The 20,094-nt window shown below is 39.9% G+C and overlaps 1 protein-coding gene across 1 annotated transcript in view; it reads left to right on the top strand.

Annotated features, from left to right (window-relative positions):
* The first annotated feature begins 1,582 nt into the window (after nucleotides 1-1,582).
* The window catches only part of musk (muscle, skeletal, receptor tyrosine kinase), a 37,489-nt gene continuing 18,977 nt past the window's right edge, over nucleotides 1,583-20,094 (top strand). The window contains exons 1-10 of the mRNA XM_083929615.1: nucleotides 1,583-1,746; nucleotides 9,183-9,309; nucleotides 9,547-9,698; nucleotides 9,883-10,010; nucleotides 10,302-10,443; nucleotides 10,581-10,705; nucleotides 14,005-14,164; nucleotides 14,801-14,807; nucleotides 18,417-18,680; nucleotides 18,792-18,985. Of these exons, the coding sequence (XP_083785741.1) occupies nucleotides 1,677-1,746; nucleotides 9,183-9,309; nucleotides 9,547-9,698; nucleotides 9,883-10,010; nucleotides 10,302-10,443; nucleotides 10,581-10,705; nucleotides 14,005-14,164; nucleotides 14,801-14,807; nucleotides 18,417-18,680; nucleotides 18,792-18,985 (1,369 nt within the window). The 5' untranslated portion in view covers nucleotides 1,583-1,676. The remainder of the gene's footprint in view (nucleotides 1,747-9,182; nucleotides 9,310-9,546; nucleotides 9,699-9,882; nucleotides 10,011-10,301; nucleotides 10,444-10,580; nucleotides 10,706-14,004; nucleotides 14,165-14,800; nucleotides 14,808-18,416; nucleotides 18,681-18,791; nucleotides 18,986-20,094) is intronic.

Below are 20,094 nucleotides of genomic sequence, written 5' to 3'. Positions count from 1 at the left end.
AGTTGGTAACACGCAATTTCTCACTTCAGGCTGTGGTATGTTGGGATTATATCATGGCTAAGTGGTGCTGTTCAGCCCAATGGGAAGCTGTCGTGAGCTTTTGTAGTTGACAACTTTAGAATTCTGGTCTTAATAATATTTAGCAACTAAAATGGTTTCAGGTGGAGGTCCCTGAAGCAAAAACTGACTGATCTAATCACCTGATCTAAAACATGAAGATGGAGGAAGGAGAGAGTCAAACAAATGTGCACTGTGATAGGGATACAGAGGAAGATACATTAAAAGACAAACACTGGGCAAAAAACTAATTCTTCTAGCGTTGTCACATGAAAGACAACAGTATGATGATAATTATAATAACGATGATGGTGATGATGATGATGAAAAAACTGAAGCCTCATGCCATAGCACAGCCGCAATGACTGTACGTTTAAAGACAATAGTTAAGCCCCCAAAAAATAAACATAAAATGTAGACTTCCGTTTTTTTGTAATGAACAACAATATGTAAGGTTAACAGACTTTGCCTGCTGAGGGAGTACAATGGTTGACTCCATCCGAAGCAGAATGGATAACCAGCAAATGAAGCGAAATGCCATTCCTTTCCTAAAATAAAACAGGACATACAGGCTGGCAGGCAACAGGTGGACACAAAGGCTGCCTCCTGGACTCCATGTGTGTGTCAAAATGTAACAGTAAATACGTGTTAAATAGCAAGTCGGAATGTGCCTGTGGGTACATTTGCTTGTAAAAAAATGTTTTCCACAGTACGCGTTAGATGCTTTAAATGTATTGTTAATGTTGTTTATCATCATAAAATACTGTGTATTAATGATAAAGTAAGACACCGTTTATTGTGGCCTTCTGTATATGTATACATACAGTAGTAGACACAGTGATTTATGAAAATATAAAATTCTCTTAACTGGTAACTTCTTTTGTCACCTTTGAATGGGTGATGTGACAGTTCTCTTTCTTTTCTTTTTCCCCTTATGACCTGTGTAGAGTGATGTTCTGTATTACAGTATGTTACATGGGCTGGCTTGGATACTACAGGAATTGGTGATGTGAAAAATGTACAGCATGTTTATAGAAATTTGATTATTGCTATGATTATTAATATTATTACAGAAGTGTTTTCTATTTTGAAAAGCTGTTTTGAGTTCTTTTTAAACTTCACTGACACAAATGTGACTTATTTCAACTCACATGAAAAAGTGGACCCTTGAAGGCAGCTTGTTATTTGATAAATAACACTGATGTCAGTAGATGAGGACAGCTTTCCAGCTCGGGAGCCTTTGGAGCTTTGAGCAAAGCTACAAAACCTGAGTGGCTGTACATGAGGACAGCTAGCAGCTGTCACTATCCATCACACACACACACACACACACACACACACACACACACACACACACACACACACATACACACACACACACACACACACACACACACACACACACACACACACACACACACACACACACACACACACACACACACACACACAGTGACTAAGCTGGCCCTTGTTGAGCACAGAGCTCATGGCTGTCCCTGGCTAAGACACACGCAGACACACACAGTGAACCAACAAGATCGTCTCCTTACCTGCCATGGGAGTCTAGCTTATTGTGCAAACCTGTCAAAACGTTTTGTCAAGTTGGATCTAGAGCCAGGATGAAGGTTGTGGAAAAGATTTCAGTCTTTCTGCTGGTTCTTGTCACCTCCAGCTACGGGATACAGAGAGGTATGTGTGTGCCTGCACTCAGAGAGCTTTTAAGGAGTATTTTTTAGCATAAGTTGTGAAAAGTTAAGGTACTTTAAAAACAGTGTGAGTTGTGTATAGCTAATTTAATTCATGTGTGACAAGTGAACCTGTCTTGTGCTTTGTCGGATATACGAATAATCAGACATGACATACAACAACAGAAAGAAGGGAAAATGAAAAAGATACATAATAAAGGGCTTTTACATGATTTGGCCTCTGAATGTGCGAGTAAATTTGACACGTGGACAAGTAGGCTTAAGATCAACAGTCAACAGCATCAGCATCCTTTACAGTGGCATCTATTTTTTTCTGTAAAGACTTTTCCTAAAAAGAACACAGGTGGTGTTTCCTCACATACATAGCACTGAGATCACCTGTTTTCCTCCATATCCTGCGGGGAAAAGGAGAAGGTGTTTATAGGCCTACATAGTGTAAATGTGACTAAATCTATATCCTTCCTACACTCTGGCATATCCTCTCTGAAGGCTGTTGTAAAGGTGGTTAGGAACTGATTCACCTCGACCACAGCCATACTGTGAGCAAACATGATCGGAGCCTGTTATGTAAGGTGTCATTACTGCTATCATCTACAGTATTTTGCTTGAGTAAAATAGTAAACAGGTCCAGAAATAATGAAAAATGGACATCCATGGGCAGCTAAAGACCTTTGACCACAGCAACTCCAGCCTTGGCCTCAGGACATGTGAGATGCAATATCAAATGCTGGCACAATTCTACAGTCACATGCACAGGCTTCCAGAGTCGACCACTGACATACAATACATGTTTTATAAGTACAGATGTAGGATACATGGCTCATAGAAACAGGTGGTTTGGATGCTGTCACATTCTGCCAGGGTAGATATTGTAGCTGGATTGGGTTGCCATGGTGCAGGGCTGGGTTTGGCAGACGACCTGTGATTTGCATAATGTTTCAGTGATTAGAAGGCTGAAGTAAATGTGGATGTATCTTTCTTTTTATATAAGATTTATTTGTGAATTTAAAAAAGGATATGTGAATAAAAGGAAAAGGAACAAAAAACAAACAAACAAAACTAAAAAAAAACTAAAAAGACAGCACAGAAAAAACAATCCTATATACAAGACAATATGGAGACAATAACATACAAGACATACAGTGTGCTACTAGCATGGGGAAATCACGACTCAGCCAGGAGATGCAGAAAGTTGGTGCAGTACAGGAGGGTCGCTCAGCCAATGTAGGGACAGCATCAAGCTGGAGGGCACTGACATGATCTAAGAAGAAGAAGAAATTTTAGAAAATGTAACATTAGAACCATGAAGGAAGTGTTTCCCTTTTTTCTAAATTCACAAAGGGTAGGGCATCCTTTATCCAATAGGTATGAGAGCAGGGTTACGAGGACTCTTCCAGTACTCGCTAGCAACGTGAGAAACACTACAAGTTCAACGAAATGAGATGGCAGAGAATGGTCAGTGGGTAGACCACCAAAGGGTGGGGGGCGGATATTGGCAGATAGTATAGCTGAGAGTGAGTCAAAGACAGACTTCCAAAATAGAGATAAGGCAAGGTATGTCAAAAACACATTGGTGAGATTTGCTGGTCCTAGGTGATTTAGTACAATTTGGATCAAATTACATTTAAACAAATATAAATAGTTCTTAGTTACACAAACGCCCAGATGTATCAACATTTTTGGAGACGTCTTAAATGGCAACTTCGAGAGGGGACATTTTTCAGCTGTAGCATTAATAGGAAAAGTTAACTTTTATGAAAATTTAATTTGTACCCTGAAATCTTCCCAAACTCTTTCAGTAATGCTGACACTGGAGGAATAGATCTGTCTGGGTCCGAAATGAACAGCAAAATGTCATCAGCATATAATGAAAGTGCGTCCGACTGGACCTGGGGGCCCCGGCCAGTGTTTCAATGGCAATGGCAAACAGCAGGGGAGAGTGGACAACCTTGCCGAGTACCACACTCAAGACAAAAATAATCAGAGTTATCATTATTTGTACAGATGGAAGCTAGGGCAGACGCATACAACAGCTTAATCCATGAAATAAATCTTAAACTTTTTAATGTGTAAAACAAATAGGGCCATTCCACTTGGTCAAATATCTTCTCAGCATCCACTGAAATAACCAATTCTAGGGTATTAGAAGATGAGGGTGAATATAATATGTCAAATAGTCATCTGACGTTTGAAAAGAGTCTATCCTTAACAAACCCTGTTTGGTCTGGGGAAATGATAGTTGTAAGAACAGACTCTAAATGTCTTCCCAGCATTTTAGCTATAGCTTGACATCCGCACAAAGCAAAGAGATAAGGTGAAAATAACTGCAAGGAAGGGGATCTTTATCCGTTTTTTAAAATGAGAGAGATAATAGCCTGGTGTAATGTGTGTGTGTGTGTGTGTGTGTGGGGGGGGGGGGGGGTATGGGTATGCCACATTGCAACGATTCCTTAAATTAAACACTAACAGTGAGGACAGTTGATCAGTAAATGTCTTCAGCAATTCAGCCGGGAAGCCATCAGGGCCAGGGCATTTCTCATTCTGCATTGAGATTACAGCATGTTCACTAACTGTAAAAGATTCATCCAATCTAAAAAAAAAAAAAAAATTTGAGATCAATGAGGGGTATGTTGTTTTAAATCATCTTTTTTTTTGTTTTGTGCCTTGTCAGATTAATCTATAAATATATAGTAAAGCATAAGAGTCCCTGAATTGGTCATTTGTGGTTTGAGGATTAATAGTTATCCTTTTAGCAGTAGCAATATGAGTCATATGCAGTGATGTAGAGTAGTCGTCATAGAAGCGGATCTTATGGCCTTTGTAGATAAGTCACTCCGTCTGCAAGCCTCATGGATCTTTAACTTGTAAGCGGTGAAAGTGTATGATGACAGGTCGCAGTCTCCCTCCTGGAGCCGGTTTTGGAGTTAGGCTCCTGTGAGCTAGGTCAAACTTGGGGGTGATGCGGATGTTTTGGTATCTGCTGCGCCCCTCCAGGTCTGCTACTTTAGTTTTGAGTGACTCGTTGTCCACCTGCAAAGCAGAGCATGCATCCTTGAGTAGTTGGTTAACCTCAGTTACATTTGCTTCCAAAAAGCTGTTGCTCATGGCCCGTGAAAGTGGAGTGCATGCTTTCCAGCTTGGACGCCAGAGACTCCAATGACTTTAAATCGGCCATGAGAGCCATCCAGGAGCAAGCTAATGTCAACCATAGTTATGCTAGCAGTTGACAAAGATTCCTTGTCACTTTTAGAGTGTTTTCCCTTAACTTTGGACATTGCTGGGTGGTCCGTAACGTTAACACTGGCTGATAAAACTATTGTAAACCATTTATAATGATATAGGCAAGGTTTAAAAAGTGAATAAAAGTGCCATAGTGGCAGCCCGAAGTACCAGAAGTCCCCAGATGGCATCTTCCGTATTGGTCCAAATCACTTAATGCATCCTGTCAGTAATAAATTGTACATAGAAAAATTATCAATAACGTTTATAGGGAATAAAAAATGAAACACTTTACAACTGTTTTAAAAAAACAATTATTGGTTTTGCAAATAAGAAAAAAGTAGATGCAGAGGATGATTCATTATCTCAAGATATTGCCACTAGGATTCTTTCCACAGTAATTTCAGCACTCAAAGGTTATTGTGATAATTAGTCAGCAGTAGTTTTTAACTTATGACAGAGCTGTGTTAGCTGTTTCTCTTACCTCCCCATTAACACGTCCAGGCTCCAAGTTCGTATGCCACCCATACGCATGAGATTGATACTGTATCTAATCTTTTCATCTCACTCTAGGAGAGAAAGCAAATAAGTGTATTTCCATGTTGAACTATTTCTTTAAAAGTAACTTTTTGTAAGATTTATTTGACAGAACTTTAAGGAGGAGTGTGGATCATACGATAATGATGTTTTCAATAGTGTATAATGACCTGAAACTAAATATTGTGGTAAATTGTTGGTTAAGAATGAGACATTTATATCTACATAGGGAGCAGGTTCTCTTCCATGAAGTCCATTATGTTGCACCGCCATGTTCCTACAGTAGCCCAGAACGGACAAACCAAACACTAGGAGGGTATTTTGTGTTTTTATGTTACCTAAAGCCACCGTAGGTTCTTTGTGTTTGGAAAGGGAGAGTGAGGAAAGGAGTATTCAGTTGGTTGCAATCTACAAACTCACCACTAGATGCAGCTAAATCCTACACACTGGTCCTTTAAATGAAGTGACCGGACATGAGGTTGGGGTTTTTGTGATCAGATTTAATCAGCTGTGACTCGATTGAGCACAGTTTTACAAGCTGTGGTTGCAAATGGATATTATCTCAATTGACAAGTGCTGTAAATGTGCATTATATGATATTTATTATTATTATTATTCGCCCTTTGTTGTGGTTTCAAGGCGTGGGTCAGTTAAGCAAAGCTGATGACAAAAGAATTCCCTTTCATGTGTTCTGCTGGCTTTCATTAGGGGTTTTTCGATTCATTTGAAATAAGTGTGAGCAAACAAACAAGATTAATGTTGATCCTTACTAATGTATCCATTGTATTTTTAGTCTTAAAGGACTCCTCAAATGTAAATAGGACATTTTTTCTATGTTTTGATGTCTTTTATGATTACCCATGTACTCAGTCAACTATTCAGCGAGCCAGTATTGTCAAATATACTCAAGCAGGATGAATCAAGACCACTATCTAATCTAAACGCAGCATGATACGTTTAAAGATGTTGCCTGTGAGCTGAACCACTGCGAACAATGGATGACTCCCTTGCAGACATCTGATCCCCTGACATGCCATGAGAACAATACTATTTCTGTGTTTGTTCTTGTTTGACCACTATGAAAGAGTCGAGTAAAAAAACAAAAATGTTTCTGCTCTGCATGATAGAATCGGTGCAAATGCTGTGTACAAAGTATGGAAAAAACCTAGAGGATAAATGGCAAATCAAAGCAAACACCAAAGGAACCGAATGATGTTATAAGTTACAGGCTCTAAAGAAGGCCTCTATTATGGGAAAGGAAAGGTTGACAGAGACTTATTCAATATGGAAATAAAACACAGAAAAGATGCTGAGTGAGTGTTTGCAGAAAAGGATATTGGCAATGAAAACACATGTTGTGAAATACATTCACAGAAGCAAAACTGGCAGGGCTAATAGACAAGTACATAATGATAGCTAAGACAAAATAGCTAAGACTACTTGTAAGTTCACAGATTATGTTCTATTTTTATATTCTATAATGGACACACAAAGAGTACAAACTAAGGAAAGGGAGTGATAATGAGAAACAGTTGGTTTGGATCCAGTGAGTTTTGATGTGACCACTGTAACTGTCCTCCTCTGAAGGTCTCCTGGTGTCCAAACAACATTTCACAACAACAAATTTTCACAAGGTCAAATCCGGTGAGGCTCTCGTTTGCTCTAAATAATGAGTAATGCGGCCGAAGACGAGCTATAACGAAACCTTTATCCTTCAGATGTTGTCCATCTGTACAGACATAATATTGCCAATAACAAGAGGAATACGGTGAGGGGGGAAAAAACATTCTACAACAAACCCACTCAAAATCAAACCCAACCCGAGCTTAGTTTAGCATCAAAAATTATCCTGAGGGGATGTGAATGACAGCCCAGTCGCCAGAAATGTTCTTTGGAACTGGACCTTTTTTGCAAACCACAGATACTGAAATGCATTTGGCTCCCTTTGGTGCACGTAGGGTTTCAACTAACGCCAATGGGTCCTGAGAAAGCATCGGTGTGTGACGAGTTCAGAATGAGAACGGGTTGCATCGGTACAGATATGTCAGGATTCAACTTATCCGCGCTTTGCACGTACAATGCCAATATTTTCTTCCGATGACTGAGTTGTAAATGGAAATCCATCCATTAGTTGTTGAGACATTTCAACCACACACAGAAAAGTCAAGGCGTCATAAATGTCATAGTGTTCATCCTCTGGAAAACATGAATCTCTTCACAAGTTCACAAGACATTTCCCTAAAAGCCAGAAATGTCACTGGTGGACCCACTGACCGACAGTTGTTCCATCAAAGGAGCTGTGCTGCTTCAATGGCTAAAACGATTTTAGACTGCATACTTGAAATGACTGAGATATTTAGACTGATATATATAAAATGTGAGATATTTTACCTTACTTTGACCTTGGCTAAATTTGCATCACAGTGTTAAAACTTAGGTTTAACCTTGTGACAGGGTTTCAGTTTGATTTACAGTAGCTTTCACCCGTTCATAAGTCAAACAGCAGCAGTGTGGGGGGTGTGTGGGATTTGAACGTTTTTTTCCAGCTATGTTATTGCGAAATCTTTGTTTCACAAGAGACAAAACAAGCATTATGTACTTTAAACCCTTACTCTTTCCTTTTTTTCCTACCTTCTTTTTCTTCTTCACTTTCTTCTCCATTCCTTTTCCCCTCCACTGATCTCTCCATAACTCCTCTCCTCTGTTTTCTTTTATCTGCCACTTCCTCTCCTCAGTTCATGCAAAGTTTAAAGCAAGCCTGATGTTTCTGATCGGAATCCGCATATAAACAGTTACTGCTATACATCCCTTCATCCCTTTTCCCTTTGAACATGTCTTCTGTTTGGTTTTACTCCCCCTCTCCTTTTCTCTTCCTCCATATATTCATCAGAGTAATAAATAAATACATATCACCATCGCAGTAACACTGGGTTCCCTTTTACCCTGGTTTCACTTTTCTGAAAATAATCTTTCTGAAAAACCTTTTTTCCTACAACTCCTATTCGTGATTGACTATATGGATGAAATAAATATTGATCATATCTTAACTCTGATTCAGCTGGCTTATATCATGGAAAATAACAGGTGGTTCTAATAACTTGTATACTCAGTGTACACAGGACTGGTAATTTACCCACTTTACTTTTAACGAAGACCATCTGTGGAAACGAGATAGCGGATAACAGTTTGTGCACTGGGGATGGAGCCTCGCCTTGAACTTTAAATTCAAATGTCCTTGCTTCAACTTCTGCTTGCATAAATACATAAATTAAGCTGTTCTGTCATCACTCATTTTCTTTTTTTTTTAAAGAATATAAAGTTGCAAAATTTATCTTCAACTCAAGGTCACCCCTCTTCAGCTCTTCTCAGGTCAAAGCTGTAACAACTCAAAACCTTTAATGAAGTACCATTAGTCAACACTCATATTTGTACACTGAAGCAGATGACTCAATCTAACAAAAGAATGCCAAGAATGTCAAATAATTTGGCGGAAAACATGCAGCTGTGACTCAGCTCAGTGGTACATTCAGCCAAATGTGATAGTTGTGTACTGTAGTGTACGGAAAAAATAAAAAAGTCCAGTATCATTGTTGTGTTACTTATAGAGAAAAACTCCAAGTTCCTTTTTTCAAATACTGTAATGGATTGTCTGTCACCCCGTAGCGCCTCGAATCATCACTTTATTAGAGACAGTGGATGTACTTCTGGATCACAACGCCACCTTCATCTGTGAGGTAGAGTCACGTCCCCCTGCTGACATCACTTGGACCAAGAATAACCACCCGATAATGTAAGTTTTCACCTAGGCCTATTTGATGGATGGATGGGTTGAAGAAACACAGGACACAAGCACTTATTGAGAATGGGCTACGAGACATCTGACACATTATTATTGTTCCAAACAGACTATTGTATGTATGTGTATTAACACATGTCTGGAGGGGACTTTAATTATGGTAAAAAAAAAAAATGTCCATTGTTTCCTTATGCTCACAATTAGACTCTTTATTTCCTTGGCACCCACCAGGTACTATGACCCCCGGTACATTACCAGGGAGCAGGGACAGATGCTAAGCATCCCTCATGTAAGAGAGACAGACAATGGAGAGTACTGCTGCCTTGCCACAAACGGCATTGGGGAGGCAGCCAAGAGCTGTGGAGCTCTGCAGCTAAAGATGAGTATGTCTCCCATTTCTTCCAAGATTCTAGGGCTGCATGAAATCTAGACCATCTTGATCTTAAGTGCAGATTTTTTTTTTTAATTTGCAGATGGTTCAATTCCATTATTAATAGCACAGTCACAGTAGCATTTAAAAAAACTGCTAAACCACTTTACTTTGTCTCTCTCTTGTCTCTCCAACAGAGCCGCAGATCAAACGGCATCCTACAAATGTAACCCTTCTGGTAGAATCCAAAGCCGTGTTGCCCTGCGTTACCCTGGGCAACCCCAAACCAGATGTCACCTGGCTCAAAGATGATGAGCTTATCAAAGTATGCACTATATTTCACTTCAACACATTCAGCAACAGGAAGTTGTTGGAAGTTTCCCAGCAAAGTGAAAGCTTTAACTAATTTAGCTTTAGTTAGATAATCATTGGCTGAGAGGATATTGCAGTTTTTGTGTTTGTCTGATAAGGTCTGGGAATCGGAGGAGATTGTATGTTAGCATATACAGGACCAAATGCCCTCTTCATTTTAGTGTCCAGTAGCATTAGATTACATTTTTTTAAATAAATCAAATCTATCTTTAAAACAAAGAAAAAAAAGTCTCATCTCTCCCAGATCAGTGACCGTGTTACCATTCTTGACTATGGTGCATTGAAGATCCATAACATACAGAAGGAGGATGCAGGACAGTATCGCTGTGTGGCCAGGAATAGCTTTGGTCTGGCCTTTTCAAAGCCTGTCACCATAGAGGTACAGGGTATGTATTTCAACATGCTTTATATGCTTAGAACAGTACTGTTCATATGTACATATGTACTTTAAAAAGTTTATTCAAACCATGAATGTAATTGTTTGTGTGTCGGGTGTTGTTTGTGTGTGTGTGTGTGTGTTCAGCTCCAGCACGAATCCTACGGGTTCCTAAGGAGAAGAGAGTAGCGTATGGTAGCCAGATTTCCCTGGAGTGTAACGCCACAGGAAATCCGATCCCAACCATCACTTGGCTGGAAAACGGGAACACTGTGAGTATCAGCATGTGTTTGTGTGAAAACGAAGGGTTCCACCAATATGAGTTTCTAAAACAGGTCCTCCTTCACTGATGCTGATATGTTTTCGGCTGAATTCTAATATTTTTGTGATCAGATCCAAAGTAAAAAAATCCATCCATCCATCCATCCATCCATCTGTGACAATAACAGAGTAGATAATCAGGAAAGCCAACACGCATGACAGTCTACAATGTTATTTTTTTCACATTCTGTAGCATACATCTGGAATATACACAGTAACGTTGTCTACTCTGTCAAAGCAAAGCAGCAAACGGCTATCTAGCCAGCAGGCAAATCCAAAGAGCAGAGTCAAGCTGAAGACACATCAATTAGACCCACAGTGCTATACATCTGTGAACAAATCCATTACTTGTTCAGTACCAGTCCTGCAGGGACTCTTTTTTTTGGTATCCCACATACAGATCTGCATTGCTGATGCAGCTGCACTTCCCGATTGGGTCTTTGTTTTGGTACTACAGAAGCAACATGCTCTGTTCTTAAGGGGTTTAGACTAAATTATGCTCTTCTCTTTTGAGACACCTGTCACTGTTCAGGCTCTGCATGGCAACAACAAATTACTTTATAGTAATAGGGTGCATGAGCAAGGGCAAATACTGATCCACACACACATGCAGTATACTGTAATGAAAACATACAAGACATGACCCACATATCCCTCACTCTCTCTCTGTCTTTGTCTCTCTCCTTCACACACAAGCAGACACACATAGTCAATGCACTCAAGTATGGGCTGTGGGATCAGTGATATAAACAGCAAAGGAATTCTCATTATGGTGGCAGAGGATTGGCGGCATTGCTTTCCATTTAGCCATTAATAAGCAGTGTTATCAGCTTTAATTGCCTTTTTGAGTGTGGGTGCCGGCAAGGTTCTTAAAGGTCCACATTGTGCTAATTTTCAATAGTCTTGCATTGTCAGACCTTCACAGCGCTGTTGGGGTATGGTCTGGCTACACCGGTATATCATTCATGGATAGGGGGAAAAAAACACTCTTGCTTGTTTGTATGTCTTTAAATCAATCACAGTCGTCTTGCAAAATAGATAGCGGAGATAAAGGAAAGGGCCTACTTTCAAAAGGAAGGAAAAAAGCATTAATTTATTAGTCCCACAAGGGGAAATTACATTTTTTCAATCTGCTATCATATTACACACTGAGGCCCAAATAGGAGACTTGAACCAGTGAGCCTTTGGTTCCCAACCAAGCAAGGCCTGGTGGACTGAGCTACTGCTGCCCCATCACAGTGTTTTATAGCACTCCAATATGGGACCCATAAGGTCTCAAAGTGTTGAATGGTGACTTGTGTGAGATGGTCCGACAGGCCAGCCACGTACAGCACGGTGGTCTCGATATACAGATGTTACAGATGGCTGATGTATATTGAGAATTACAACTGCAGGAGATGCAAAGGTACCTGCTGATGAATATTTTAACAAACAACAGAACTAAAACAGATTTTGTCCAGTTGTTAAGTTGCGTGCTAAGTCTAAAGACATGTGAGTCATTGTGATGGTTTGGTTTTTATCCCACTTACAGTTGGAACCACATGCAATGCTTTTTGGGACACCAGGAAAAGACATTATTCATGACTAATGCCAAGTGCAGTGTTTGAAAATCCAAATATGTAACTTAATAAGTAAAACACCAGGACAGTGAGTTCACCACTTCCTGTACACTGTGTATTCAAGAGAAAAGTGAACAAATCAGACCAAGAGATAAAACCTTTAAATCATGAACATGTTGTCATGCACTTGTACCTTCTTCTCTTCCAAGATCCCTGCTCTTGTTTTGGGTTTGTATAGTTGTTACAATCTCCCACTCCACCTCTAGAAACCTCATAAAAATGACACCTAATTTTAACAGGGTTTTTTTGTAAATGATGGACATAAAAAATAAAATACTTGACCGCCCTAAGAATGTTAAACAGGACTTTTTTTTCAAGCAGGCAGCAGACATTTATTATGCGGGCTGTTGCGGGCAGACATACACCACATAACGTCTGGGTATTTAATAGTCTTGGGTGCTAGCTACAATGTGATTACAGGCCCATAATGCTTGTAAATAATATGTGTGTGTGTGTGTGCTGATTAAAATGACTGTGTGAGCTGCTTTTCTGGCAGCTTGTTGAGGTCATTAATTTCAGCGGGGCTGGATGGAGCTCGTCCCAAAAACAGGCGGTGTCAGACATAACTTCAAATATAGACATGTCACACATCAGCAGCTTGACTCACCCACCCGCACACACACACTACTCACATATATCATTTATATATACGGACGTGTGAATACAGAAACTAAAAACAACAAAGACATTTTATCTGGTTACATCTGCTCAGTGTGAATACCAGGGAATTTTTTAATCTTTTAAAAGATCACAAGTGGTTATAGCCAGACACATAGTGTAATCTAGCCAGGCACTCCATTTTATCAACTCAACACCCACAAGACTGCAATATAATCGACGATGAATGAATATTTTACAGGTTCAATCTTAACACCATGATGGAAGTTTTGGAGGACAAATGTTCCTATTTTCATAATCTGTTATGAACTCAATTTGAACATTACTGCCCTCCTCTGGTAGGGAGCAAGATTAAATAGAAAGCCATGTTATAAAAAAGTTAAATCTTTCATGGAGTAATTGCATAGGGCAATATAATTATGATGTATGTTTGTCCCTGTAAGCATGGATGGATTACTGAATGGGCCCATAAGGTCAGGGGCCCTTAAAGTTGGGGGCTCTGAGTCAGCAAAGTTTTGCTGAAAAAAACCACAAAATGATCACAATGAAGTGCTAAATGACCACAAGTATACACAAGACAACCAAAAATGACCACAAAGAGAGAAAAAAATCACTATAGGAATGCAGAACGACCACAAAAAGATGCTAAATGACTAAAGATAGACAAAAACGATCCCATTTCGACAACAATGACAGCAAAGACATGCAACACGATTAAAAATAGATGTAAAATGACCACAGAGAGAAACAAAACTACAACATAGAAGCGTAAAATGTCAAAAAATAGATGCAAAACCACCCCAAAAAGATTCAAAATGACTAAAAATGAATCAATCACAGAAATGCAAAACAATTACAAAGACATACCTAACCTAACAGACATTTGTTCCTGTGCAGACAGAGTGAACACCTCTTACATGTCTGTTCCCAGGGACCCATTGTTTCATAATCAGTCTATGCTTGCATGGTGACATATTTCTGCCATCTCTTTCCTCTCTCAATCTTTTCTCCAGATCTCAGGTGCATCAGTAGAAGAGACTTTGGTGGGAGAGGTGATCCTGTCCGTTCTTAAAGTGACGGTGAATAAGCCGGCTCTGTACACATGTCTGGCCTCCAACAGACACAACGCTGGAGCCAACACCGTCAAGGCAACTGCTAAAGTCACTGTCGCAGGTAGTGACACTTTTTTATGACTCCAAAATGAGCGGTAACACAGATAGATGTGTTATTGGGTTGTGTGGTGGACGTAACTTGTTCTCTGATCCAGATGTGGATATATGAAAGCCAACAAAGGCACATTTCCCAGAAGCTTATCACTGATAACAAACACTCATAACAAGATGACCTAATTTCGATAACTTGTGATGTCTAAACATATTCTACAAACTCCTTTTTGAGTCTCTTTTGCAATGTTGTGCCACAACAGTTGTTGCTGCTTTGTCTTGAGTTATGTTAGCTGCCAGTTATATTAGTTGTGGTCAGTGTGGCTTCAGCTGTTTGTTGTCCCCACCATTTGGTTGATACAGTGCCTCAAACACACACTTGCCTACACACCCCATGACCACAGTCCCCTAAAAAAACACACATATCCCTTCCACCCTGACCACACACACTGTCCCTCCACCTGGTTGTCTCCTCACAGCTAGCTATGAGTTGGTAAGAGAAGCACCATGGTTAGTTTTCTCTTCCAACTGAGACTGATTTTTGTCTTTTTTCCTCTTCTCATCCATCTGCCTCCTCTCTTCCCCCCTTTCCTCCTACTTATGTTTCTTCAACCAACATCGTCTGGATATTGTCACTTCCCCATAGAGTGGAGGTAAGAGAAATGGTCTTTGATTTCATTTATATTCTAAATGTCTCTGCCATGGTTTCATTTCATGGTGCTCCTCTCCTCAGTGCATGCCAGTGTCAATGCATGTGCACATGTGTAAAGTATAATGTGCTAAATGTATAGCAGATTTGTACATATTACATATTCAAAACAGCAATCTCTTTTTTGAAGAAAAAAAAAGTTTTCAGCCCACTCACTACATTTTAATACTTGGACCACATGATAACCATCTGTGTGCACCATTCTTTGAAGAAACTAACTGCTGGCTCTGCTGAAGACAATATGCATTTTAGCTCTAGCAATAAACCTGGAAGCCAAGAGGGAGCCGGTCTGTCAGTCAGCCATATAGTGTGAGCTGAATTTGAACTTGGCTGAACCACAAAGCAATCCCAGTTACCACATTTGGACTATGTAACAGCAGATACGAGTGAGTAAGAGAGAGGAATGGGGGTAATAGAAATTAAGAAGAAAGTAAAAAAAAACAAAGGAAATGTTGGCCTTGGGATGCCTGATGACAATTTCTGAATTAAGAATGAAAAATAGGCAGTGAATTGCAGGACATATAGACAGAGAAAAGAATGAGGATTAAGAGATTAGATCTTACATGATTTACCAACTCATGACCACATCTGGACCATATATTTATATGATGTAGCAACATATAAAGTAAAGAGAAGGAAGGCTTGGAAGAATGATGGGGTTGATAGATTTACAGGTCATCTTTAAGTTTGATGGTTTGACTCTGTTGACTTCCCCAAGAGGAGTTGGTGCTTCCCCAACATCTGGAGTTTGTAAGTGTTCCAGTATACAGACAGGCATGGGGACAAATGCAGTGAGGGATGTCAGACGGGCAGGCAGGCAGGCAGGCAGGCAGGCAGGCAGAGAGACAATGGATATGAGGCAGACAGAAAAAAATGTGGATCATGTCCATGCTGGAAAGACAAACAGTTAGAATAGCTGGAAAACAAGCAGGCATACAAAGTAGGAACACAAAAGCTTAATTTCCACTGCATGGTTTCGCTCTACCCAACTCACTTTTGGTACCAGTACTTTTCTCTATTGCATTTTCAACTGCTGATAGCATGCCTCAATGTAGACAGGATTCTCAGTTAAGTGCCACATGAAACTGTCATTACATAATCTTGCTGGATCCTTTCATCTGCAATTATGTCTGGATGTCAATAGTACGGCGTATTGTACGGCATATATACGTCATAGTGTACGCCATAATGTACGCCCTAATATATGTAGTGCATGGTGAAGTATACGTAGTGTATGCTGTAATATAGGTAGTGTATGGCATATTATACATATGTACTGCCTAGTGTACTTACTGTACCTTACTGTACAGCGTAGACTACGCCATTATACAGTATACGTAGTGTACATCGTAGTGTATAGCTTAGTGTATGCCATAATTCACATACTTTACGGCCTAGTGTATTAGCTAGTGTACGGCCTAGTGTAGGGCCTAGTGTACGGCCCAGTGTACGGCCTAGTGTATGGCCTAGTGTATGCCGTAGTATACGTAGTGTATGCTGTAGTTTTGCAGGCAGCCATTTTTAAGAATCTGGGTTGAATGAATAAAATAAATGTCATTGCTATTGATGGTAGCTTAGCTATTTAAAAGAAGTAGGTACCAGGTCCAAATTTTACTAATGGAAAAGCAAAAAAACAGTGAGTCGGGTAGAGTCGTGTCATCCCATAGAGTAGAAATTCAGCAATAGAGTCTGGTACACAGACAGGCATGTCTTAGTATGTATGACTGAACTGTTCATTCTACAATTGTCAGACAGACAGGATTTAATTTCAAATGAATTTTCCTCAACCTGTTTAATGATCAACATATGTATGATTTTTATGATAAAATATATTTCAGGTGATACATGGAGACCATTTCCTTTTTCTTTTCTTTTTTAAGTGCACACAAGTTCACTAACTGTCAGCCAAAGCAATAAAAGACTGATTGCTCTGGGGACCCATAGTCGGATCTATTTCTCACTGTTTTTCTTTCTTTTTTGTAAAATACACATCCAAAGAGAATAGAAATGGGTCCAGGCAATATTATTACAGATGAAGACCAGTGCCGTGGTTTACTTTCTTCCCTGTGTGTTGAGGGGTGACTACTGTAAGTGTCCATTGCTAACACATGTCACCTTTCCCAGTACACTTTTATAGGAAGTAGTATAGCTAGCTGCCTTGAAAACTCGTCCAGTGTATGTATGTGATTCAATAAAAATTTACTTGCTGCATTTCCCAAGATTTCCCTACCAGGGAGTTCTATGCTTATGGTACATTATTGTGGTCCCATTTTCCCAGTTGGGAAGCCATTCTTCTGACTTTGGTGTGCTCATAAGCTCTACGTCATAATGTGAAAAGAACATTTTTCCAGTGCGAGGCTTTGTTTTAGTGATATCACTTTTTTTTAAAAACAGGATTAATGCTAATTAATAACTCTAACTACTGTAATACAGTGGTGGAAAAAATCTGATCACAATTGTTCTGGGGTTTTTCTTCTACTGGCTCCATCTTATAGTGAGTAGATCCTGAGAGCAGTTACGAGCACCCAGAGAACAAAATAAGACCAAGAAGGGTTCAGTCCAACAATTTTTTGAAGGTTTAATGAAACAAAACAAGACTTTTATACAAAAGTTCATTCATTTGATGTGGGAAAAGATAGATAAGAAAGGACATCAGCTGAAGGGAGTGAAGTTGGAGGAGGGGAGTATTGGGTCCAAGGTTGGTTACAGAACACCGAATAGGGAGGGAGAGGTTGTTAGACAATGGATTATCGACAGTTTACTCTATATGAACAGCAACTAATGGTTCACAACCTATAGTTACAACTTACATGGGAGCGAAAACTGTATATACGATATGTGAATTAATAAAACGTTACCTAACGATCAACCTAACATTTACTTTCATCCATCATGTTTCTGCGTAATATGATGCAAATGTTTGACATTCACATGAATTTTCCCAGTCGGAAACTCTTTTTTTTTGCATGAATGCAGCAAGAGTAACTCCAGACCTAGTTTATATATATTGTTAATGCCGACTATCACATATAAATTAGTATGTGACCTATATTCATCTCTCACCCATTATTATCAGGGCTCCAGTCCTCTGCAATGGATGAGGGGGTCTAGATAATGGATGGATGCAGTTGTATTCTTTATAGAGGGATTAAATAAAACCAGAAAAATATATTATACAGTAGCTAGACACGGCTATAGCAACTAGGAGCAGATTCAAATTCTACTTGAGACACTTCTGTATAATAGTTGCAGCCAAGCAGAAACAAATGCATGTATTCCCGGAATATGCTTCTTTACTCCATTTAAAGTCAGTATCATTGACTTGAATTGCTCTTTATCATACTTTCATTAGAGTAGGACTTTTACCTGAAAGGTCTTTGTGTTTTGTAGGACTTTGTTGAACTTAAAAACACATTAGAACACAAGGTGGCAGACAGAAAGACTGATATACAACAAATGAAAGATACACAAACCTTTTGAACTCCCTTTAGTGATGGATCAAGCTATCAAATCGTATACAGTAGTTTTGTGTGTGTGTGTCTTCTCCCCACAGACTCTACAAGGGTGTAGCAGGCTACTGCAGTGCGTACCGTGGAGATGTGTGCCGTACCATCCTGCAGGATGATTTGCTGGTTTTCTTTAACTCCTCCCTCTCGGACCCCGAGGACATGCAGGAGTATCTGGTTCAGAGCTGGTGGACGGAGCTGGAAGGACTCAGTATGCTGTGTAGCCCTGCGGTGCGCTCACTGCTCTGCCACTCCTCCTTCCCTGACTGCAACCCGTCAGGGTTAGGACCGGCACCGAAACCTGTCTGCAGGTAGCACACGTGTCTTTGGTTTCACTTGTTCACTTTATTAGTGCAGTTTAGGAAAGACTGAATGAATGAAGGAAGGATCACCATCTTTGTTTTTTGTTTTTTTCAAAAAAGAGAACACTGCCTGGCAGTGAAGGAGTTGTACTGCCATAAGGAGTGGTTGGTACTAGAGAGCAGCAGTTCAGTCCAGTCTGGCTTCTTCAGGTCTGTCACTGGGTCCCACACTCCCAGGTCCCTGCTGCCAAACTGTCAGACCTTACCAAGTCTTGGCACTGACCCTGATGCTTGTACACATGTCCCTTTTGTAGGTAAGATACCCCTAAATGAGACAGTGGTGTTTCAAAAAAAAAAAAAGAGTTTCTTCGATTTATCACCCAGTGAGCATGGCTTTTTCATGGTTTTCTGTCAAAGCCTATAGTCAGGACCCCTTGGAGTCACTTTTTAAAAACTCTGGCCCTGCGCACAAAACTATGATGCTCCTTGTACCACAGTTTAAAACATGTGGTTGTCATTGTGAATTCAAACAGGAATACTTGGTTAGGTTTAGGAAAAGATTGTGATTTGAGTTCAAATAAATATGTTACATAAGTTGTGTTATGAACCAAAGTTAAGCCTGTTACATAAGTAAACTATGAGTACTTAAGTTAAAATAAGTAAACATTGATTTTTGGTTTCATACGGGACAGACAGCAGTCTCTTGGGGGAAAGTCCTGTATTTGTTTGACTCATCCATCCACCCTAACTCCTCCAGTCTATCCTCTATCTATCCTCCTCACTTCATGGTCTTTGTCACTTTTTATACTACGTCATCTCACAGCGACATGGTCGAGCTGTTGCTCTGAGCGTCTAATATTGGGTTTACATTTGAGTTAGTTGAAAGCCTGGTGCATCTCATACAGATGCAAAAGGAAGCCTTGTATCAGATGCCGGTGGCAGGAAAAAAGTGTTGGTATTTAACGATCTGAGAATGAGAAAAGTCCGGGGAAAAACGGGTCATATGCACAAGCTTGCATACACTTTACATTTTGCTGTGTAACGGAAGAACAACAACAAAAGACACTTTTACTTGCAAAGATTTCAAAGACATTTTAACTTTTTTATCTTTACGGTTTTGCTAGACTCTACTACGTTGTTAATTCTGTAGCGCAGAAACAGCTTGAGCACAGCAATCTAGCATGAAAGCTGAAAGGACATCGAGTGTTATGTAAAAGAAAAGCAGGAGTTGGCTGGGTGCAGTTGCTTACAGCCAAATAAAGCCCGGTCTGCTAAACTGCAGGTCACTGATACTGATGAGGTCATTAAGAGGGTCTGACTAGCTGGGCCAAAACATACAGCTTGTGTGTGTGTGTGTGTGTGTGTGTGTGTGTGTGTGTGTGTGTGTGTGTGTGTGTGTGTGTGTGTGTGTGTGTGTGTGTGT

Source organism: Echiichthys vipera (genome assembly GCF_963691815.1).
Source record: "Echiichthys vipera genome assembly, chromosome: 16".
In the NCBI taxonomy this organism is placed as follows: domain Eukaryota; kingdom Metazoa; phylum Chordata; class Actinopteri; order Perciformes; family Trachinidae; genus Echiichthys; species Echiichthys vipera.
Note: the sequence above shows the minus strand (reverse complement) of the source record. Positions and strands in the feature narration are given on the sequence as shown.